The sequence below is a fragment of the Thunnus thynnus genome, chromosome 19, assembly GCF_963924715.1.
Source record: "Thunnus thynnus chromosome 19, fThuThy2.1, whole genome shotgun sequence".
Classification (NCBI taxonomy): domain Eukaryota; kingdom Metazoa; phylum Chordata; class Actinopteri; order Scombriformes; family Scombridae; genus Thunnus; species Thunnus thynnus.
In genome coordinates this window covers 7,973,720-7,996,697 of record NC_089535.1, presented here as the reverse complement: position 1 = coordinate 7,996,697, position 22,978 = coordinate 7,973,720, and the positions used below count along the sequence as shown (strand labels likewise).

Below are 22,978 nucleotides of genomic sequence, written 5' to 3'. Positions count from 1 at the left end.
CAAAGGGCAAGGGTAGGTTAAAGCCCATGAGCGATCACTCACATCTGATTCCTGCTGTGGGCACAGTTTAATGTGACAGCAGGGTGACAGATGTTACGGCTGAGGTCAACAGCCAAGGTTCTTAATCAGCCGTCTTGAGGTGAGGAGGAAGAATATCATCCTGGGACAAGGTCTTCACTGACTTATTGCCAAGGTTGCTATGATTCAACAGCTTTCAATATTTGGACTGGAGTGTCAGTCTATGAATTGTATGCTGATGTGCGTGTGTGTGCGTGTGTGTGTGTGTATTCTTACTGGGAGAGGTGTCCACACAGCACTTCCTTACACACCGGCTGCTCTGCCAGAGTAAGCCAGAACTCACAGGCCTCCAGCGCCACGTTTTCATCTTGGTCCTGAGTCCTCTGCAGCATGTACTGAGATGAAATGAAGAGAAAATGAATTTTATATCCTAAACACTATAATCTTAAAGTACCAAACTCAAATCACTGCTGCATCCTAACTGAGACAACATCTTCCATATGGTGCCATCAAGGGCGTATACACTCTTAATCTTTATAGCACATTATATAAGTATTTAGCAGAGCCTCACCTCAGCCTGTAGCCCCCCCTCCCAGCTTCACTCACCTCTATGATGTTATGCATGTGTGGCAGGAGACGGTCCAGACGAACCTCCAGCAGCATGACTAGAGCCCTGCACACATTCTTCCTCACTTCTGGTTCCTCATCTGTCGCCAACGCAAACAGGTTCTACAGAGGACAGAAAGACACCAGGATATGAATAACTGGTTAATTAAACCGTACATGTTGCTATTAAAAAGCACTAAAACTCTAGGTATTTTACCCGTCAAAAGTTTGGACACACTTTCTAATTCAAGCGAATGGGAAGGTGTGTCCAAACTTCTGACTGGTACTGTGGGTTCATACAATGAATAAATAAAATCTGTATGTAATTTCCTGTATTGTGATACATGTTACTGTGGGTAAAATATCAGGCTAGCATTTTATTGCGAGTTGTTTCTACTGTGAAACCTCTAAATATGAATGACACATTCAGAAATAAAAACAAGAAGTAAAAATTGTGAAACTAAGTAAAAAGGCCAAGAAAAGTTGGGGACTACAAAGAAAGGGTTTGATGGAAACTACAAAACAAAACCACAAGCAAACTGTGAGGTAGCTTTGTATTATTTGCCAAAGTGACAGTGACCTGAAAGAGGAAGCTACACATATGCTAAGATGTTATTGTGATATTACAACCAGACTTGCCTCAATAAAAGGGTCGATGTGCAGCATAAGAGCCTGAGTCCTGCTGATGATGAACTGATTGACGCAGGCGATGGCGTGAGACCTGCAACACAATAACCACAACTTAACAGTCGCGAAAACATGTTTTCCTCACATGTTGCACGCTATGAATGCAGCCTCTGTCTTCTTCTTTTTACACCATCTCCTCTAATTTAATCCTCTAATATGAGAAACTCTTTTCTTCTGTCAACTGAAGAACAGACTAGAGTCTTCAACTGTATAGTCATATAGACCTTTAGTCCTGCACAATTAGACGTTTAGCCGGTCTTGCACATATACTGTACGATATGCAAATCTAAATAAATGTATTTGCAGCATAAAACATACTCACAAGTTGATGATTAAACCGTAAGTTAAAAAGTGGGACTAAAAATAAATAAATAACTTGTAATTTTCCCTTAATAGCTCATAATTCTATGCAACAAATACAATAAATGTTGGACCTGTGATTCATACAGTTAGAGAGCAGAAGTCAGGAAAATATCTGCAAAATAAACTAATAAACTCTTTACTAACTAAACATACAGTATGTTAACAATAAGTAACTGGAATTCATAAACATTTTACCTGTAATGCAATAGATCCTTTAAAAGAATACTGCAGCAGTAACAGATTTAACAAATGTGCCTCCTTTGGAAAGCAACGTGTTTGATGTAGGCACGATTTAAAGTTTGCTTTATAGTCGCCAAAAATTGGCAAGTATCAGAAGAAAATTTGATACCTAATTTTGGGGCTGCTGTGCTTGAAAAACTGCAAGAACTTGGGGATCATGATGTTAAGAGGACGATCCAGCATGTCACTGTCCAGGATCTCAGCAGAGTCTTCACATATTTTCTGCAAGGCTCCAAACGCTCCCTGAGGGACGAGGAGAAAAGGAAAAAAGAAAGTGATGAGAATTCCATAACAAATTTCATAACTATGTTATTCTAGTAGGCAGGTTATTCTCCCAACTACTGAGATACCACTGGCAATAATAATAACAGCAATAATACTCAGCTCAGCCCCCACCCAACCTCAAGGCAGGTTCAACTGCAGGCTCAGCTATACACAGAAGGGCTTGTGGAGGTGGAAGACTCTGTTTAGCCTTTTTGGTTTTGTGTTTCCATCCTATTTTCCGGTACATTCTCAACACACTGTTGACAGATGTTCATATTTTATCGACCCTGTAAACATACAGATAGGTCAAAGGACCTTGCTATAATTTTTTGCACGGTGTTCAACCTGCTCATCTTCAATAGGATTCATCCACTTCTGCTCTAATAATCTTCAAACAGTTGGCAAGCAGTCACACACACACACACACACACACACACACACACACACACACATACAGCATCTCTCTTGCAACACTTTCTTAATACTAGCTGCTTGACTGATGGTTAGTATGCACGCTCACGATATGCTGCAGACGTCAGTCTCTCTCCCACAAAAATGCAGTCGGAGTAACAGATACAAGAAACAGCACGGCGCTGACACCGACGCTGTCTGAAATGTGTTTCCATGGAAACTGTTCCTGTGTCGGCATTCCTTTCAGATGACAGATACAGAATGGTTTTAAAAAAAAAAAAAGAAAAAATATGTGGGGGAGCTGAAGGGATGAAACGAGATGAGGAGGGTAAGGCTGAGAATGTGTCAAGGTCGCTGACGGGAGGAGACAAGGTGAAAGCGTATTTAGAAAAACACCTTAGTCATTGATCCTTACAGCAACTATGCATATAAAATCCCCAAAAAGTATTAAGTGACCTGAAGCGTGTGTGACTTGCTTGCTGGTGTCGAGTCTTTGAAATACAATATAATAATATAAGTATGTGATGTAGACCTGATGTAGCTGAAAGAGTAAGTTTGATACTTGTGAAGCTAAAAAGCAGCCTTAAATTTCCCCCAATCAATAAAAAAAAAGGAGCAGAATTCTATAATTTTGCTTAGTTTTATAAATGTCAGCATCATATTTGGGCTCTGGGAACAATAATATGCTGAAATGTAACTGCTTGTGAAAATGTATGAAGCAGGACCGCTCACGTTGACTTAAAAATGTAATATAGTGTGTTTGTATGTGGACAGAGAAGGGCAGAGAAACGGGAGTGGCCTTCAAGCATTCCAGTGACGCTGAGTGTTTAAAGTGTAATCCTCCCTTCGAGTCCTGCTATGGAAGGTCATTAAACGCGAGAATGTAAGTCATGCAGATGACAGCGAGCCAGGGCGAAGAGAGGCATGCATTTAGTCAACTCAACAGCTCCTTCCTTCAGACTCCTCCTGCTCTGGAAATTTGAATGTGCCGCTGTTGAAACGAGCACCGAGGTGAAAAAACATTAACATGCGTGATCGTTCGCCCTCTAGAGCGGAATCAAACTCGACCCTCGCGACACCATGGCAAACACTTTCAAACTGCCGTTAATCAAAATAGTAAAACAGCTCCCGGGTAAAACCTATATAAAGCGAACCACCAATATTCACACTTGGCATCCGACACACCTGCTGGTGTCTTTTTATAGAGCGTGTAGACGGGGGCACGGCAGCGCGGTGGCACAGGGAGCTCTTCCAACAACTGCTGCTGCTGCTGTTAAACCACAAACATGACAGTACCTGCGGTGCAGCTGCAAATCCTGATGTTATTGGTTTTGTATTGCCTTTTTTATGCCGTGTATATTTACAGTTGGGGCAGTGCATGTGTGCACGTACAGTACCGTGTATCCACCCAACCCCTCCTTTTTCCACTGACATCAGCAAGAATTATGGCTCAGTGCAAGACTTTTGCACACTCATAGTAAGGACGGTCATCTTGCATAGATACAAATGGATAACAGATATATTGCACAATGCTGAACATGTAGACTGATCAAAAAAGGCCTGAAGTCAACATACGATATTTGTATTCACATGTGCTGGCATACATCTCCCAGAGTTCAAAAATATTCCCAAAATAGATGTGGATTATTTATGGTTTGCTACAACAATTAGCAAGCTGGAACATTTACATGGTGTGCAGAAGAGTCTACTGTATTCTTCCTGGTTTAGATAAACCCTGACATCCACTTAAGCTTTACTGAAAAAAATATATATTCAAGCAAGAAAAACAAGCAGTCACTAATTCCTTCACAAAGCCAAACAAAGCAGATTAGGCTATTGTCCACAACAAAGGGAAAAAAAGCGTAGTGAAAACAGATATGAAAGAGCTTTCCATATTAAACCCCCCCCCCCCCAGGTAATATATCCAACAGATAACAGTATGGCAGTAGCTCCATCAATTTAAGGTCTACCATTGTCTATTTTCATTCACTTCATTATGTGAGAGCAAAAAGGAGAGATGGTTTCCAAATGAAGACTCTAGCTAGCTAGCGTGTGCTAAAGAGCATTGAAAATATTCTTCATTGCGCCTTTAAAATAATTAAAGTATCATTATTGCTATTATCGTTATTGGGAAAATTCACCACATCCATTTAAACTATGACCATAAAAGTATTAAAAAACTTAATATAAATGAAACCTACTGCACTGCAAAAATATCTTTGCTTCCCTAACTCAATGACACCAGGCATAAAACATTTTGATACTTTTTATAAAAGTGTTTTCACTATATAATTAGAAGACGCTTTTTTTTTTTTCATTCCGGCGCCAATTGAACTATCTTCAACATCAGATGCTAAGAAGCTTTCCAGCCTCGCAAGCTGCTTTTCAAAAAAAACATACTGAGTCTTATGAGGAGCCGCTACATTCGGTCGCTGTTCGGTTTTAAGCCTCGCACACACATACACTTAAAGATCCTCTGCAGTAAATAGCTGACCTAAATCTCTGCTTCTGAATGAGCTTTATAAGAGAGAGAAGAGAGAGAGAGAGAGAGAGAGAGAGAGAGGCGGGCTGTGGTGCTCCACCGAGAGCCATTTTTGTGTCACTCCTCAAATTTAAATTTCAGATAAGCTGTGGTGAACAACTCTGTCCGGGATACTTTTTTTTCGACAGAGCCGAATATAGCACGACTGGTTTGACGTGCTGTTTAATGTGTGTGTGTGTGTTCTCCGACGTAATGTATCCACCTTCCCTATAGAGGCTGATGTCACAGGCACATGCAGCTGACAGCCTATTAACTACCGCGGAGTTTATGCGAGTCTAAGTATGGGTGCGGTATCATTACACGGATCAGATGATCCACTACGAGCTGCTGTACTGGCACAGAGATTTTAGCGTTTGCCACAATGGGGGCATTTATGCACCATCCCCATCTTGTAACCAGAGAAGTGTTTGATATCATCGGCGACGGATGACATCAAGCACTTCTACTGAGGAGAAAAGGCTCTACTTGATACGATGGATGATAAATATTATACTACAGAGCAATAAAGGATAATGAAGGAATACGGCAACACCTGTTCTGAGATTCTGTTTCTTGACTGTGTGTTTGTCCGTCTGTTGCTTTGTGTGTTTCTCCTCTTCGGCAAGTGTGTGGTTTTAATTTAGCGGTGGATGGGTGGGTGGGTAGGCGGGCTGGCTGGGTGGATACTTGGGATTAGTTTGGATACTGTTTTCTATTTTGCATATGGTGAAAAATAAATAAAAATAAAAACGACCTTGATCAAAAAGGATAAATCACTGTTGTTTTTGCTGATGTGCGCATTATAAAAAAAAAAAAAAAAGCTATTCTGGGTAATGGTGTGAGCCAAAGTCAGAAAATGAGGTCATATGGTTTTCTGGTAAAAAAAGGATAAAAAAAAAAAAAAGAGAATAAAATGATTCCGTGTTGAATAATCTGTAGCTGTGGCTGCTTGCTCCAGCTGTGAGACTGCCTTTAGCTCATCTGGCCAACGGGATGCTATCCAGATGCCGCTTTTGTAGCTGACCCAGCTCTTTCCTTTCCACAATAAATAAATAAACAAATGAACAGGCATGCAGCGGTCTGTGCCCAGACATAGAAACATGCTTACTTATAGCATAAGTGAGCGATGACTGGTGATCGCAAATATCTGTCCCCATCTCTCTCCCTCCCCCACACTCAAACACACACACACCTTATGGCAAAAAGCTGTTGCAAAAACATATTTTAACCAACTTCTGATGAGAATTTATATTTAAAAAACCTCAGTACTGCCAGCTCCCACTACAAAACTACAATAAAGCATCGACAAATGTAGCAGCGTTCAATTTTTCATCCATTTTTAATGCTCCCCAGTTTTGTCAGAGGATATATTTCATTCTGATATCAACTATCATCTAATATGATTTCTGCAAAAGATTTTAGCTGCTGTTGCATTTATCAAATCTTGCATATCCTGCATATAACGGTGTTACAGGGTGAAAGGATTTTTAAGGTCTCGACAGACAGACAGGCACTAATGTCTGTACAGGGGGGAGGGGGTGGGGGCATGTTTTCTGTCATCATTAGTCCAGTGAACTCATAATCCCAGACTCCTGTGTGTATCCTCACCTCACATGTGTTGTAGTCCTCAGAATCCAGCAGCTGGCAGAGTTTAGGCAGAAGCTCCGGCCAGTTTTGTAGCTCTCCCTTGGAAGCGATGGTGGTGATGAGGATACCTGTTTTTGGGGAACAATAATTGACGTCGGTTGTGACAAAACTACAAAGAAGGCACAGACGTTGCTATTTAAAGTGAAACAAATCCAGGAAACACGCTGAGACGCTTTCTGCTATCCCTTTGTATGGATGTGCTTCGAATAAATATGCATTAGATGAGCATTCGCAAAAACAAAATGTTTGATGTAGTAATTAAATAGCTTTAACTTTGGTCGACTGACTGCGTGGCCACTGCTTGTGCATGCATAAATAAACAGTATCAGCGTGTTGCAACAGTCACAAGTAAAGTTGAATGCAGCAATAATCATAATAACAGGAAGAGACTGAGAGACTGACTTCTCTGTAAATGTATTTGACTGAGAGGTGAAGCATTAAAAGCTGGCCTTAATCATGGGGATATTTTTTTTTGCAGTGCTAATACATCTTAGAAGTGCTGTGCTGTGTTTAATACCAGACCCAAATAAAGAATGATACATACAAAGCAGAAAGTCCTATTCTAACCAAAAAACCTAATCTTCCATCTCCAGACACATTTACACCACGATATACAGTATAATCAATATTTAACATTCAGTATTGACCAGAGGTTTGGCATTTAAGAGCGGTGATTCATTTCCGTGGTAGACTCACTTTCCTTTAACCTGCTTTGTTTACTGCAGATGCTGACATAATTGATGTGAAGCTGTTGAATTAAGCCGTAGGTTCGATGTGACAGCATGATGTGTCAGCAAATCTGCATCACCAGACAACTAAACAAGACAAATAACGCAAGGTACATCACAAAAACAAAAGGTTTTAGCAGCCCTATACTTCAGTATTGAGATGGATATTTTTCTTTTATAGACATGAATGATCGAGTAATGGTTGCTACCGGTCTAAATGTGTATGGAAATCAGAAACAGTCAGCGGACCCAGAGGATGTGACTTACCAACTGTGGCCCGGATTAGTGGAGAAGAGTCTCCGATGTTTTGGAGGCACTCGCTCTTGATGAAATCAGACACGCCATTAGGGAAGTTCTGATAGTGGGCTTTCACATTGTTCTTCAGTATCAGCCCACTCAGGGACCGCGTTGGTTCATCTTAGAAGGGGAGGGGGGTGGGAGAAAGGACCAATGAATGAACGGCTGAGTAATGTTTTTGCTGAGCACAAATATACTGGTAGAGTGGAGACAAAGGTTACAGTGCAGTGCAGGTTGGTGACTCAGTCATTAATTGCTTACAGGATCTTATTACCTCCTCTTTCTCTTTTCCTGCTCTACAACATGCTGCACGCAAGCATAACCACATAATAAAAAATGCTTAACTAGACACTGAAAAATATTGCCACTTGTTAATATATTTGTATAAATAAACGGCAATATATTTCCATTATAAATAGTTGTTTTGGACTGAATATTTCCAGCTCGTTGTGACTCGTTTAAAAGCAATAGTGCGACGGCATTCTAAAATGTCTTAACACCACTTAACATTTGGGTCATCTACTGTGCAGACAGTGAAGCCAAAAGTTGAGTGGTGCCAGGAATTAGGTTTAAAATTAGAGTGACCCATATTCTGAGTGCCACATCATCTGTGGCAAAGATGCCATCGGGTCACCCGAGTCACGGCCAAACAGACCTGTCACTGAACAGTTACATAAAAATGACATGTGTGACGCCCACGCTGTCCAGTACCATCAGATGATCTAAGGACACAACACGGACACACAACAAAACAACATACTGAAACAGATGGACGGCTCACCTTCTGATTTTAACTTTGTCAACACAAATATTAAATAGTTGTTGAAGTCTGGATACTGGTTCAGCTGCTCGAGTCTCTGGGAGAAGTGGTTGAGGAAGACAAGATGCTAACGGCGCATATGGCATGTTAAAAAGGTTGTAAGAACATTACCACTGTAACACGGTTAGAACGGCAATAACTTGGTTTTTTTCCCCATCTGAAGAAACATAGAAATAGCAAGTGTTTATGTGGTCAAGTGGTAATGTAATGTAACACTGTAAAGGCATGTGTGTGTGTGAGGGGAGTGAGTGTATGTTTGTAGGTGGTCATAAATATGTCATTTGGTGTGACTGAACCCAGCCAGATGGTGTATTTATTACAGCAGGTCATTTATGAGTTAATGATGCAATGCATATGAGGCGTTACATAAGCAAATCATTTAGTTTCAGTATGCAAAACAGACAAAAAAACATAAGGGCCGGCAGCGCGAAGCAGACAATAGTAATTGTTCCCTGATGCAAAAGAATGAGTTGACTTATGCAAATAAACTGTAGTGCATTTGCGTCAACAATAACAATAACAGAACATGAGCTACACAACAGATTTATAATGCACTTAACATGTTTGCATAGCATTCTTGTTTGGGTATAATGCTTGCAGATGAAGCGGGTTGGGGGCCGTTGTAGTGTGTCAAACATGTTTGATTTTTTAGGATTTGAACATGGACAAATCCTGACAGTGCTCTATAAAGTGAGACGGAGCAAAAGTCATTGAAAGCTTTAATAAACAGCATTCAGGTTTTAACGTTTCATTCATGTTTAATGCTAACCAAGTTGTTCTTGCCAGAGGATATAAAAGATTTACATCCAAATCCTTTCTCTAGTTTTAATTTTCCAGTGACGAGAGAATTGTGAATGTTTTGGATGCTGATGAATGTATCAAATCAAGGGATTTCACGTTAATATAGACTGCTCTTTCTCTCCTGCTTTTCAGGGTTACACCATATCATTTCTTTGAAGATTGCTGTTGTGTTTACAGTGTAAGATGATTTATGGGGGCAGGCGCCCGCTGGCTGCATAAGAACACCTTACCTGTCATCATTAATCATTACATCATTATTACAGTACACTAGACTTTAACTGCACAAATGTCTGCTAGCTTGGAAACATATAATCTGTGACATTGCACATGCAAAGCTCTATATAATGCTGTGTAAAATTAATATTATGTGCAACTGATACCTCATTAGTTCAGACTGTAATCCAAAGTGAACAGCACAACACCCAGTGCAGGGAAACATGTTGTTTGAAGATTATGTGCAGAGGTTTTACAGGAGGGTTGCATGCATTAGCTGTTAATGAAATTAGCTGCTGAAGCACAATGAAAAGCCTCATTTAGCGCTGCTTGCATGTAAAGTAAAACCTGACATATGACTTATGTTAAATATGACCAGATACAGTTAATTCAGGAGGACAAGGCCTGTTTTTTTCTATTAGCATGGGTGAGTTGTTGAGCTTTAGAGACAAAAAGCACCAAACGGTCAGCACCTGCGTACCTGCTCATAACGGTAACCACCCCGGCTAGTGTTGGCTATAGCTAGCCTGTTGAGTCTATCTACCGTTATTAAGCGCTAACTAACTCGTAACAAAACATGTCTTAACATCCAAATGTGGCTCAGTAAAGGATACTTGCTGGACGGATCTCTGTGTGGACGTGTCTGGCGACTGAGACTCTTTCAGCAGCTGTAAAATTTGTTGAAGTCCTTGCTCGTCTGGCTTCCACGCACACTCCATCTTGCTCTGCTGCTGCTGCTGCGGATAAAGACATTAACATTAGCTAACACATAGGATTTGTCATCAAACGATGCTCTGGTTACTACATTGGCTAGACTCGTAAACTAATTGAAGATACAGAGAGGCTTTTTACCTGTTTTGACTTAGCCGACGTATTCGAGTGTAGCTGACTTTCTGATGAAATGTGACCGTCTGTCTGGGTTTTCAGACATGGGCCTGTTACGGCAGGCACATCCGTTTTCGCAACAAGCTGGAAAAGCTGCGGGCCATACAGACTCCCATCGCATTTAATGGGCTGCGTCATCAGCTGACACGGGGCTGGGTGGTCCTAGTGCCTACCTTTTTCAGTCAAACATGTTCACAAATCAACCGACATTTTTATTATCATGATTTAATACCTATACATTCACAGGGTTTTTGGCATGGGATTACTCTCAAACCCCATACAGTCAGATAAGGAGTGGCTATGGGAGAGGGTAGAAGGGTTTGGAATGCAGCCTTTAAAAAAAGCATATTTCTGACAGCACTTGAACGCAGCACGGCTCACCTGAAGGCCCCATGATGTCGCTATTGTGCTCAACATCGTTGATTTATAAATTGCGTACATAAAACAGCGACATCTAGCGGCTGTTCACACAAATACACAAATAATAGGAAACCAAATATTTTTTTGTTTACTGGTAAATTAAGAGAATAAAGTACTAGCAAAATATACATATATAAACAATGTAGTGAGTAAAATATCCAACAGACCCAATTCTCTAATTCAATTCTTCATGAGCACAACTTTTAATTTTCTCCTAGTAGTAGGACATTAGCTCAATGTTGAAAACTGGGAAAAGAGATAATCTAAAAACAGCTATAGTTGTGAACAAAATAGACACATAACTACAACAAACCTATTTTATTATATTGTTACAACGTTGACACAGAAATATATATATTCTGTATTATATCTATGTATCATAAAAAAACAATGTAATAACGTATTATTCATATTCCCCATCTCAACCTCTATTTTATTACACAAATTCAACAAACTAAATATAATTTATTAGTGTTATCAAAATGTTGGAGAGAATGCAGTGAACATCATGCTTAATTTGGCCATATTTGTTGGTTTTGCCCAAATTTTCAGACATTTTGGGAGAAAATAGAGATTAAAAGGAATATAACAGAGAGTTTCTTGTTTTGGATGAAGAATTTGTATTGCTTGGTAGAATGTAGGGCTGCAACTAACAATTATTTTTTTATTATCGATTAATCGGTTGATTATTTTCTCAATTAATCCATCAGTCATTTGGTCTTTAAAATGTCAGAAAAAGTTGAAAAATGTCACTCACCACTTCCCATAAGCACAAGGTGAAACCTAAAATGTGTTGTTTTGTCTAAATCAACACTGACAACAGAAAATATTCACATTTAAAAAGTTGGAATGAGAATTTTTCTTACAAAAAAAAAGATAAATCAAAATAGTTGGTGATTAATTTTCTGGCAATAGACTAATTTTTGCAGTTCCAGCAGAATGCCAACAGAAACTCAGTGTTGAATGATATATAATACTGTGCAAAAGTTTTCGGCAGTTTAGATGTTTGGATTCTTATTCATTCTTGCAGTACCATCGGGGAGGCATCTGATTGGTCCCAAATTTATTCTGCAGCATGACATCGACCCCAAACATACAGCCAGAGTCATAAAGAACTATTTTTAGCAACAAGAGGAACAAGGAGTCCTGCAACTGATTATATGGTCCCCGCGACAAAGCCCTGATCTCAACATCATCGAGTCAATCTGGGATTACATGGACTGGAAAGAACAACTAATTGAAAATTTGGTCTGATTACCAGCCTAATAAATATATTTAGGGTGTATATTGTGTTCACATATGTCAACAAAGTCAGTGAACATAGCTGGTATAATTTTTAATTCTTCATTCTAGAGCCTACATGTATATTACAGTGTTATCTCCAACTCAAATTAAAAGATAAGTTCACAGTTTTTCAAGTCTGTCTTAAAAACAACAGTCAGGTGTCCATATGAACACTGAAAGATGTTTTCCTCGCTGTAATCATTCCTCCTGTTTATACTGACTATTAAAAGATCTCTTTCAAATGCACTTTCAATGTAAGTGATGGGAGCCAAAATCCACAGTGAGTCCACACAGTCATTTTGTGGGGGGAAAAATGCATTTAAAACTTTATCTGAAGCTTATATGAGGCTTCAGCAGTCTGAGTTATTCACATCAAGTGGATATCTGCCACATTTACAACCTTCATTCCTCAGACAGTGTTTCCCTGCTGAGCTGCAGTGGAAGTATACTAATAATAATTATAATAATAATAGTAATAATAAACTTTATTTCCATAGCTTCTTTCAAAACCAGAGTTACAAGGTACTGTAACGTTGAAAGATATCTATTTGATATGACTAATTTGGACGACTGAAGCTTCATCTTAGCTTCAGAGAAACTTTTAAACACATTTTTGCACACAAGGAAGACTGTGGATCTTGTCCACCATCTCTTACATTGTCAGTGCATTATGAAGGGATCTTATAATGACAAGTATGAACAGGAGAAATGATTACGGAAAGAAAAAAACCTGTTTCAATGTTTGGACTATTTTTTTAAGACAGACGTGAAAAATAGTGAACTCATCCTTTAAAGATCGGCTGTGCTTACATTGTTTTCCGCTAGGTGGCAGCACACAACAGAAATGCGTCTAGTTTGCCTCGAAGCGTCACATGAAGAAGTCAGTATTGCCTTCAGTACGCTGCTGCCTCTCAGCGTACAGAGCAGCAGCCGGTGGACCAGCTTGTATTTAAAATTAACCTATTTTCGTTCACACTAACGTGCAGTCATTTCTGTTACTGTAATATTTATTTTGGATTTTTTTTAAAAACAAGAACAGCAAGGACGCCCGAGAAGTACCGAGGACGTGTGAGAGTTTTGTCAAACAACCCCTCTGGTCCTGGTCCGCCTCCACTCTGCTCGCTAGCTATTTGCCAAGAGAGTCATTTTCTGCGGTCCGAGGAAACATGAGCTTTCTTTTGTGAGTTACAGCTGATTGTGTGATGATTGCTTATTTTTAACTTGCCATGCAGCTGTGTTTGGAAAATGTCAGTGCCTCGAAGCTAAGTAGCTGTGCTAGCTGTTATAGCCTAGTACGGGCTAAGACTATTTCCTGAACTAACCCCGAATGACTGATGTAATTCGCGTTGCTTTCCGTAGATCTTTAAAAAATTAAAAGTAGCATCATTGGCAGTAATGTGTTAATAGTAATTAAAGAATAGCTGATGTTATGTCCTGCCACAAAACCATAACCTCTATAGTGGCGACCCCAGAGTAAAATTTAACTGAGAGATGTTTGGCCTGGGTAGTTGCTGGTGTGAACACTTTGTTGTCATGGGCTAATCCTGCCTTTATGTTGCAGGACGCACCGATCTTTGACCCAATATTTTGTCAAAGTAACACGATTATCTGCGTGATAATTGATATTTAGGTAGTTACATAAAAAGCCTGTGTATGGATGAAATGAAAGGGCGGAGGATAAATTCTGAATGCGCCCTCTGGTGAGGATGTGAGTATTTTTAGGTAATTTTTTTAAAAAAAAGAGAAGCTGAGTTTAAAAACCCAACACGCAACCCCAGAAAAGCTCTTACTGAATAGGTCACCACTTTGTACTTTCATTTAATCCAAGCTGCTGAATTTATGAGACATTCAGTTTTCATTTGAGTCGTTTGAAATGGATTCAAACCTCTGTCATTTCTGTTGTACAGCAGGGACACATTTGATGAGCTACAGCTGGTTCATCTAATGCTAAATTGATTAAAAGTACATTTAATTTGATGCAGAGGTCATAGGTAACATTTTACTCCAACCACTGTTATGTATCAATAGAACAATCTTCTCTTGCCCTACCAAATTCAATAGAATTTCTTATTTTCATAAAATAACATCTTACATTAAGCTTTCAAGTGAAATGTTGATATAAGTTGGCTTTAAAGGATAGGTTCACAGTTTTTCAAGTATGTCTTAAAACAACAGACAGGAGCCCAAATGAACAGTGAAACCGGTTTTTCTTGCTGTAATCATTCCTTTTGTTTTGATGGGACACAAAATCCACAAAAGCTTCCTTCTGTGCAATAGTGTATTTAAAAGTTTATCTGAAGCTAATATGACGCTTCAGCTGTCCACTTGAGTGAAATCAAGTAGATATATTTCAAAGTTACAGTCCTTTTAGTGCCAAAGTCCCTCTTTTTGTTACTATACGTGCACCGCAGCTCAACAGGGAAACACTGTCTGGGGAAGCACTGGGAATTTTATGCTAAAAAGTCTGGCAATGTGGCAGATACCCACTTGATTTGACTAACTCAGACTGCTGAAGCCTCATATAAGCTTCAGATAAACTTTTAAATGCATTTTGCACAAAATGACTGTGGATTTCGGCCTCCATCACTTACATTGAAAGAACATTTGAGGGGGATCTTTTAATGGCCAGCATGAACAGGAGGAATGATTACAGCGAGGAAAACCTCCTTCGGTGATCATATGGACACCTAACTGTTGTTTTAAGACAGACTTGAAAAATTGTATACCTATCCTTTAATTTGAGTTAGAGATAACACTGTAATATACAGCCTATATATCGCAATTTCGATATCAGTCCAAATAATCGCAATTGGATTTTTTTTTTTTTTTCAAATTTGTTCAGCCCTAATTAAAAGAAAAACTATCTTAGTGTGTAACCTACCATGTTGTGATGACTCGCATGAATTCTTGTTTAATGGGGCAGTGAGAGAGATTGAATACAGCACCTCTCCAAATGGCCTCATTACACAATATACACAGAGAGACGCTCTGTTCTGGTTAACCGTTCTGTTTCTGCCAAACACATGAAGTCAACAAGAGCTCTTTTGCCAGCATTTAAAAAAAAAAAAAAAAAAAAAAAAAAAAAAAGATCTTGACTTCTTGTTAATGAAAGCGCCTCACCTAAGGGCCCCATGAACTCATGATTTGTCATCATATCTGACTACCTCTGTGTTTTGTCACACTATTAATCTTTCTCTTTAAAAAATGTGACTCACACAGTGGAAATCGTTCATCCAAGACATTCAAGCCCAAGAAGAATATCCCGGAGGGTTCTCACCAGTACGAGCTGTTGAAACATGCAGAAGCTACACTGGGAAGTGGAAACCTGCGCATGGCAGTCATGTTGCCCGAGGGTGAAGACTTAAACGAGTGGGTCGCAGTCAACAGTAAGCGCCAAGTTTACCTTTCCCCCCCTTTTTCCTTTGATACACCCCCTTTTCTTGGTTGAGCTTCCTGGAAAAATGACCTCACAAGCCTTTTATTTATTTATATCTGTCAGTCTTTCTTTTTATTTGCATCAGTTGTCCTGTTCCCGAAATCTCAATGAATCCACATCAAGAATCAGTTGAAAGTGAACTATCACGGTGTGAGATCTTGGCGTCCCCTCTAAAGACCATGTGCATTCATGCTGGAAAAAGCACTGTGAATGTTAAATAGACTTTATTGTCTGAGCTGTGAGAGACTTGTTTACTTTCCTCTAAATTGAGACTAATGGTTGGTCAGTAGGACACAGCGCCTTTAGGGATTGAACTGTCGAGCGGCTCAGCATGTCAATTGAATAAAGCTTTTATTTGAAGTAGAATAAAACTTTGTCGCCCCAGAAATGTGCAAACTAAAACGAGGGACTGTTTTGACATAATGTTAACAGAAATTCTCATGTTTCCGCACACAAGTCCACAAACTTTCTAGCTTTTTTTTTTTTTTTTTTTTTAAACTGTGCTGCAAAACCAGCTTAGTTTTGTGACATTGCATCGCAATAGAGAACAAGGTTAGTTAGAATGGATGGATGTTGGTCAGTATCACACAGGCTATTTTCATTTGCACAATAAAGGGAAGTTGTGAGTATAACTTCTGTCACCACTGATGACGCTCCACATGATCTCTATTCACGAGAAGCACGTCAGTCATTTTTTTTCTGTTTTTTTTTTTTTTTTTTTGGCATTTCGCCTACAATCAATAGCGACAGTAGAGGGAGAGAGGGTTATGACATGCAACGAATGTCCCCAACTAGAATCGAACTGTGGGGAGGTTATATGGTAAAAACCACCGGCGCTTTTCATGTTATTTTAACTAAACAATACCAGCAACTTTTTCCGTATCACCTGACGTCTCTGTGGCTCTGACGTCTCGTGGCAAACAGCTCTCAGTCTAGGCTCTAGGAAAAATCTGTCATGGTGATGAGGACGTTGGCACCTGTCATGGCAAAGTCAACATGTTTACCAGTCGAGGGCATGACGGAGACAACAGACTTGTTTTTGTTTATAGTTTTCCCCATTCTGCCACCCAGTGTTTTTTTTTAATTTTTTTTATGAAGAATCTGAAGATCACTCAGTGACTTGGCAGAGCAATAAAAAGCTTTAAGATCACACATCAGTACTGCCTTGAAGTGTGCATTTTTCTGTATTATTGGAGGTATCTCTCATTCTGCTTCCCTCACTGAGAAAGCAACCTTATTGGCTTTTTACCAGCAGCATTTGGAAGACACTAAAATCTACAGTGTCCTATATGTTTTTATTATTGTCAGGTTGTCACCTGGCTATGAATAAGAATGTTTTGGACAAAAACAACCGCAAGGGAGTCAAGGGAGAATATAATCACACATAAAAGAGAGCAGATGTCTCCTTAAACTGGACTTCACACAAAACACATCAGCTGTTCAATATGTTTTTGTTTTTTTTCTCCCCCCCCTGTGAGATTAGCAAATGGAGCACCAACATTAAACACTGCCAACTCTTTAAATGGATCTGACCGACTGATGGAAAGCCAAAGTTGGCTGTACGCCCCTGGGAATGAGTGATAACACCATTTGTGCCAGATAACTGGAGTGCGCACTGGTCTTCGGGTTTGGACTGGGCAGTGAAGTGGGGCGGGTTGAAAGCTGTGGGGGAAACATGATGCCAGCTAGTTGTGCTGCTATTTGGTCTCATGTGCACTTGATTTGAATATGTTTTTTTTTGTTTTTTTTCCAGCTGTGGATTTCTTCAACCAGATCAACATGCTGTACGGCACCATCACAGACTTTTGCACAGAGGAAAGCTGTCCGGTCATGTCTGCTGGTCCTAAGTAAGTTTATCATTACAGGTATGAAAAGGTTCCTAGTCCTATAAAACCAGCCCACCAGTTTTGCATAGTCATCATCATGGTCTGACATGACTCAACAGGGCGATGGAGTTAGTGGGAATACAGCAAAATAACTTGGATCAATTAGACTTTGAAACAGACAAAACAATAAAAATAAAATTTATATTCAAAAATCTAGCGCACTTGTTGTCATGATTGTCTAAAACACTCACCACAGACCGCCATAGTCAGTAGTGCAGCCTCCAGCTGCCAGACTCTGGATGATTTACAAGCTGATATCTCGTAGGGAAAACTGAGCTCGTGAGATTTAGATTGGCTTGTGCAGTGTTGCAAGAGTCCACGTGAGAATGATGGTGACTTGCATCAGTCTTTTGTAAACGAGGCATCTTATCTGCTCCATCAGACATTTTTTTGTCGGACACGGAATGACGTCGGTTGCGAATGACTGCTCTAAATACTTTTAAAACATACTGGTCTGTATTTTCTCTAGGTATGAGTACCATTGGGCCGATGGAACCAACATCAAGAAGCCAATCAAATGCTCCGCTCCCAAGTATATCGATTACCTCATGACCTGGGTGCAAGACCAGCTCGACGATGAGACACTATTCCCTTCAAAGATCGGTATGTTTTGTGTCTTGTCTGTTCTCTTCCTGGTTTTTATTAGTGCTCAACTATTAAGGAGAGCATCTTTCATACACCTGCAGAATATCCAGTGATTAGGTGTGTGCCAAGTAACTGTTTCACTCAGAGAAAGGAAAAAAAAAAGCAAAAAGTTGTTCTAGTTCTTGTGAAATTCAACCACAATGCAAAATGAATGGATGTTAAACTAATATAATATAGATTATGCAAGTATATCTTGGCAGCAAGACAGTGTCAGTGTTTTTTGGTTTGTCATTTGCATGTAATCAAGTAGACTAATTCAAATATGGAGGTTTCATTTTTACCATGTAGGTTTGCTTGAAGTTAATGCAGAATAAATAGCGGAGTATATTAAAGTTGTGTTGTGGAATTGTTGAGGGAATAAGTGTTATATAAATAAACAAAGTTTTGGCTGTTGATCTGACAAAACAAGACTTATGAATATGTCACCATGAGCTCTGAGGAAAAAAGACGTTTTTCTCTAGAAGGCTGTGAAGAACATAAACAGTGTACAGGGCCACTGAAAAGCGTTTACATACATACCAACTCTCAACCCTGAAGCTAGCTGAGGCTTGTGCTGTCTAGGGTGGAGCTTTAATAGAGCTGGATGGCGGCCAGCACAAATACATGTCTGATCTATCCCTCAGTACATCTCTGCGGAACGAGCCAAGGACTAAAGTTGCTCCCCCGGAGTGACAGAATTTACTTCATTGTCCACGATCAATAGATCTGTTATTCATTTTGTGCCAGCAGCACCTCAAAACCTCTTAACCGTCTTCAAGCTGGGAGTATCCTGTGAGGTAAACAGCACGGGAAAGAACATTTTCCCACCGTGTTATGATGGAATATGCACAGAAACCTGTTGCACATGTTAAAATTTTAAACCTTATCAGGACTAATGTCATTCTCTAACCTGTAAATGTTTGATGTTCCTGGAATAGTCCAGTTTGGTACCAAAATGGAAAAGTTAAGTATTTCAAAGAGTGGGCCATGTGCATGTCCAGCCCTAGGTGATAGCATTCATTTAAAAACTCCTCCGCCTGTCTGTCACCAGCTTCTTTTGAATAATTGATGTTGAGTTATACTGTAGGTAGCTGTGAGAAGAAGGCTTCTGCACGGTTACTTTGCACCCCTACAGTAGAGGGATAGTAGCACAACCGCACAACACATCAGCAGGGTACAGCGGGGGTGGTGTTGCTGTTGCAACAACATCAAAATTTCCTAACTACAGAGCAACACTTAACACATTGTTTCCATGAGAAGGTTCCCTGTTAAGTCATGATTGTTTGCACTTCATGTTGCGGCCTGCCTGTGCAGACATGTGCGGTCCAGGAGAACACGGTGTATCTGCATCTGCCTTCATCGCTTTGAGCCTCTCGAGCTTATTGAGATGGGCAGCGACAACAGAGAGATAAAAAGGAAAAACAGTCACGCACGGCTCGAGTGAGTGATTGAGTGAACTTTTTCAATCCTTCACTCCTCCTAGTGTTTGCTTTGTATTTAAGCTATTCCTGAAGAAAGCACATACAATAAGTGACATATCCGCTAGGGATGTGCCGGTATCAAATGTTCATACTGTGATTATTGTAGGCAAAAATATCATAGTAAATGGTATTATGACAGTCATCACACTTTTCTGAAATAATATGTTGTAAAATTACTTTACAACATGATCGTCAGATGAACAGAGAACTGTATATTGCGTTACCCTGCAAACGAACATCAAGAATACTAAAAAAACAAACACAAACAAAAGCAGGTTGTTGTTTTTAAAGTTTAAGACAGTTGACTGGAAATGACTTATAATGCAGCTCAGTGTCTCTTTCTGTTAGATTCTGTGCATGTTCTGATATGTTTTGGGTATTAATAGTTTTAAAAAAAAAACACTGTCAATCACTTGTACTCACTTAACTATAAGCTAGACGCACTTCAGTAGTGTTAGCAGGAGCTAGACAGACAAAGAGCCTGGTTCTCTGGTCCTGCTGTGTCTCTGTTTGAATGGCAAAAAGGTGTTTTCTTGTGGTTTATCAAACTAAAAATGGTAATGGTGGTAACAGAAATGGTTGGCGGTATTTCTACTATGAGAATCCTCACCATAGTATATAGTAAAAACGGTATACCTGCACATCGCTAATATCAACAGTGTTGAAAAATCCTAAGTATTCCTCAAAGAGATCCTCTTTCCATCAAGTACTTTGCTCAATCTGACTAGTGACAGTATTATACATATCTTTGGTTGAATGTGTGATGAGGGTCTGACTAACAGCTCTTCTTTCTTGTCCTCCTCTGTTCCCAAGGCGTCCCCTTTAAGCGAAACTTTATGTCCGTGGCGAAGACCATTCTGAAGCGCCTGTTCAGGGTCTACGCCCACATCTACCACCAGCACTTTGACTCCGTCATGCAGCTGCAAGAGGAGGCCCACCTCAACACGTCATTCAAACACTTCATCTTTTTTGTTCAGGTAAAGAACACGTATTGATGTGATGTTATTTTTCCCACCAGTATAAAATACAGCATGCCGCGGGTAAACTCACTCCCGTTCCTTTGTCTCGTCCAGGAGTTCAACCTCATCGACAGGAAAGAGCTGGTCCCACTACAGGAGCTGATTGAAAAACTGACAACCAAGGATAGATAAACAGCAATGTAATTGTTATTTTATTGGTCTTGTAGTTTTTGCACAGATACCCACCCCACCCTGGCTATATGTATGCAGTATATACTATATTTCCATTTGGGGAAATGTTTTTAATAAGGCCAGGAAGAAGGAAGGGTCTTGATAGGTTTAAGGCACCAGGACTAATGCTATCAGGGATTACACACTTGATTGAACAAACCACAGATCAACATAAGAGAAAATGGTTTTATCTGTACGGAAAAATCCCCAGTATTCAGTCATGGCTTACATTTAGGTTAGTATAGATTTATGTTGATTAGTTTTATATTAAACTGCACAGAATTTTTTTTTTCCTCACTTGGATTTATGGCAACAAGAGGCATTTTCATGCTCTCAAGATTCCCATTTCCAGCTTGCCTGCAGGGAAGAATAGTGTGTAAGCAAAGTTGCTGTATCATAATAGGAAGGTTTTTTGTTGGTGTTATGACCATGAATTTAAGCCAGCCTTTTAAGCCAATTCAAGAGCTAGTTATATTATCTATTAATCTGCACAGAATGAGCTGGGTTTGCAGTTTGCTATTCATCAGTAATTACCCACATCTGTCAATACAAGAGAATCCTAAGTGCCTAGCATGGCTCGTAATTGCCCTATATCAACAGTGAGAACTGTAAGAAGATAAAGGCCATACACTACTGACATGATTGACACAACATCAAATTTTACACCCCACCTCCCTTTAAGTTTATACTCCTGTTCTACTTGTATTTTAACTTGTTTTGGGTTTTTTTTCCTTCTCTTTAAAACCACACTACTCCTCAACATCATCCTTACTATGTCACCCAGTGTTCTGTGCAGGTTATGATAAATGAATGTGTTGAAGGACATAGAAGTGAGGCTAGATTATGTCGTAGCAGGGACTGAAAATTAACTTTTAGCGCGTTCTAGTGACATGTTTCTGCGTACTAGTCCCCCCCCCCTACAACTTAAAGTAGAAATTTTTTAGAAAAAAAGTCTCCAAGGCATCGAAAACTTTAAATTGTACATAAAGGGTTATAAATAGAAGTATAGACCCATGTTCAAAGTCACAACCTCTGCTGTTAAATATACAAATCAAGCATTTTTTAAAATTGGATTATGCTGCATACCTTGTTATCTCACTAGCCATAAAGCACTTTGAACAATTTTCCTGACCTCTCTCGCCTGAATGTGTATTCTGCATAGACCGTGCTTTGTGAGAAGCTGTATCATGTGACTGATCATAGTTTCTTTCCTCCCCCATATTTCCCCAAAATGAATGTCGAATCGCTTAAGCTCCTCTGAAATCGGCTATAAGGCACAAGTGAGGGTTTCTTACGCTTTTTTATGGTCCGAGTTGTTTGTCGCCATGCTTCAAACAACAAACGCATGTACCTTTCCCAATCTCAAAGTGTAGTTTACTATGCAATAATTGACACAACACTAAAAAGGGTTACCAGTTGGCTCATTCATACTTTATCTAATATTCATTTTCCTTTTCTTTTTTTTTTTTATAGTGCTTAAATTCTGGTTTATGATAGAAATAGATTTGCTTCTCTTTCAGGTTTGGTTTCAAAATCAGTGACATGAACATTTTATATATCTTACTATTGAAATTTGTCAGAGAGGTGTAATACTTCAATGCACACATGTAAATACTGAGGGTTAGACCTGTCTTTAAAAATAATTTTCAGCGAGCATGGAGTGGTAGCGTTTGGTTAAAAGAATGCATCGAGTCTTTTTAGAGGCTGCTTTCCCTTCCTCCGATTTTGAATATTAAAATCTTGTTTGTTTGTTTTAATTGTTGAGTATCTCTCTCCCCCCCGCCCCCGCCCCTTCGCCCCCCCCCACTTCCTTAGCTAACTATTATGAATGTTACTGCTCACCAGATGTCTGAAAATGTCATCCTGAAAGCATCTCATCCTTATGAAATGCCCACAGCATAGCCTATTGCCTACAGTTTTTCTCCTTTTGACTGTAATAATTGATGAAATGTTTGTAAATAATGGCTTGGTAGGGGGTTTTCAATGCTACTGAATTGATTTATGCTGTTTACAAGGCAAATAAAGATGGTCTTGACTCTTTGAATGATTTCTACGTTTACTGTTTACAAGTTTACAACAGATTTTTTTTTCCTTTCATTTTCTGTATTAATACAAGAGAATAATACTTTTTGCCACACACACACACTCCATGCACT

The 22,978-nt window shown here is 39.5% G+C and overlaps 2 protein-coding genes across 7 annotated transcripts in view; one reads left to right on the top strand and one right to left on the bottom strand.

Moving 5' to 3' along the window:
• tnpo1 (transportin 1) overlaps positions 1-10,624 on the bottom strand; it is a 22,022-nt gene extending 11,398 nt beyond the window's left edge. Inside the window, exons 1-9 of one of the 5 annotated variants that reach the window (XR_010924700.1) lie at positions 10,470-10,624; positions 10,231-10,357; positions 8,564-8,639; positions 7,753-7,902; positions 6,719-6,825; positions 2,024-2,157; positions 1,264-1,345; positions 625-747; positions 295-413 (exon numbers count right to left, since the gene is read on the bottom strand). Coding sequence is in view for 4 of the 5 variants with exons in the window: in XM_067574716.1 (XP_067430817.1) it covers positions 295-413; positions 625-747; positions 1,264-1,345; positions 2,024-2,157; positions 6,719-6,825; positions 7,753-7,902; positions 8,564-8,639; positions 10,231-10,335 (896 nt within the window). In the remaining variant the exon portion in view is untranslated. Of the gene's footprint in view, positions 1-294; positions 414-624; positions 748-1,263; positions 1,346-2,023; positions 2,158-6,718; positions 6,826-7,453; positions 7,573-7,752; positions 7,903-8,563; positions 8,640-10,230; positions 10,358-10,468 lie in introns of those variants that run through there. The other 4 variants (XM_067574716.1, XM_067574714.1, XM_067574715.1 and 1 more) reach the window with 4 other exon arrangements.
• Positions 8,581-22,866, top strand: LOC137171007 (MOB kinase activator 1B). 2 transcript variants are annotated; one of them, XM_067574720.1, is made up of 6 exons: positions 8,581-8,697; positions 15,425-15,591; positions 17,395-17,488; positions 17,997-18,130; positions 20,446-20,609; positions 20,706-22,866. In XM_067574720.1, the coding sequence occupies exons 1-6, from the start codon at positions 8,687-8,689 to the stop codon at positions 20,781-20,783; spliced, it is 648 nt and encodes a 215-aa protein (XP_067430821.1). In that variant the 5' UTR covers positions 8,581-8,686; the 3' UTR covers positions 20,784-22,866. The 2 variants fall into 2 exon arrangements, with proteins under 2 accessions (XP_067430821.1, XP_067430820.1); XM_067574719.1 differs by lacking the exon at positions 8,581-8,697 and adding an exon at positions 13,084-13,385.
• Positions 22,867-22,978: the final 112 nt, after the last annotated feature.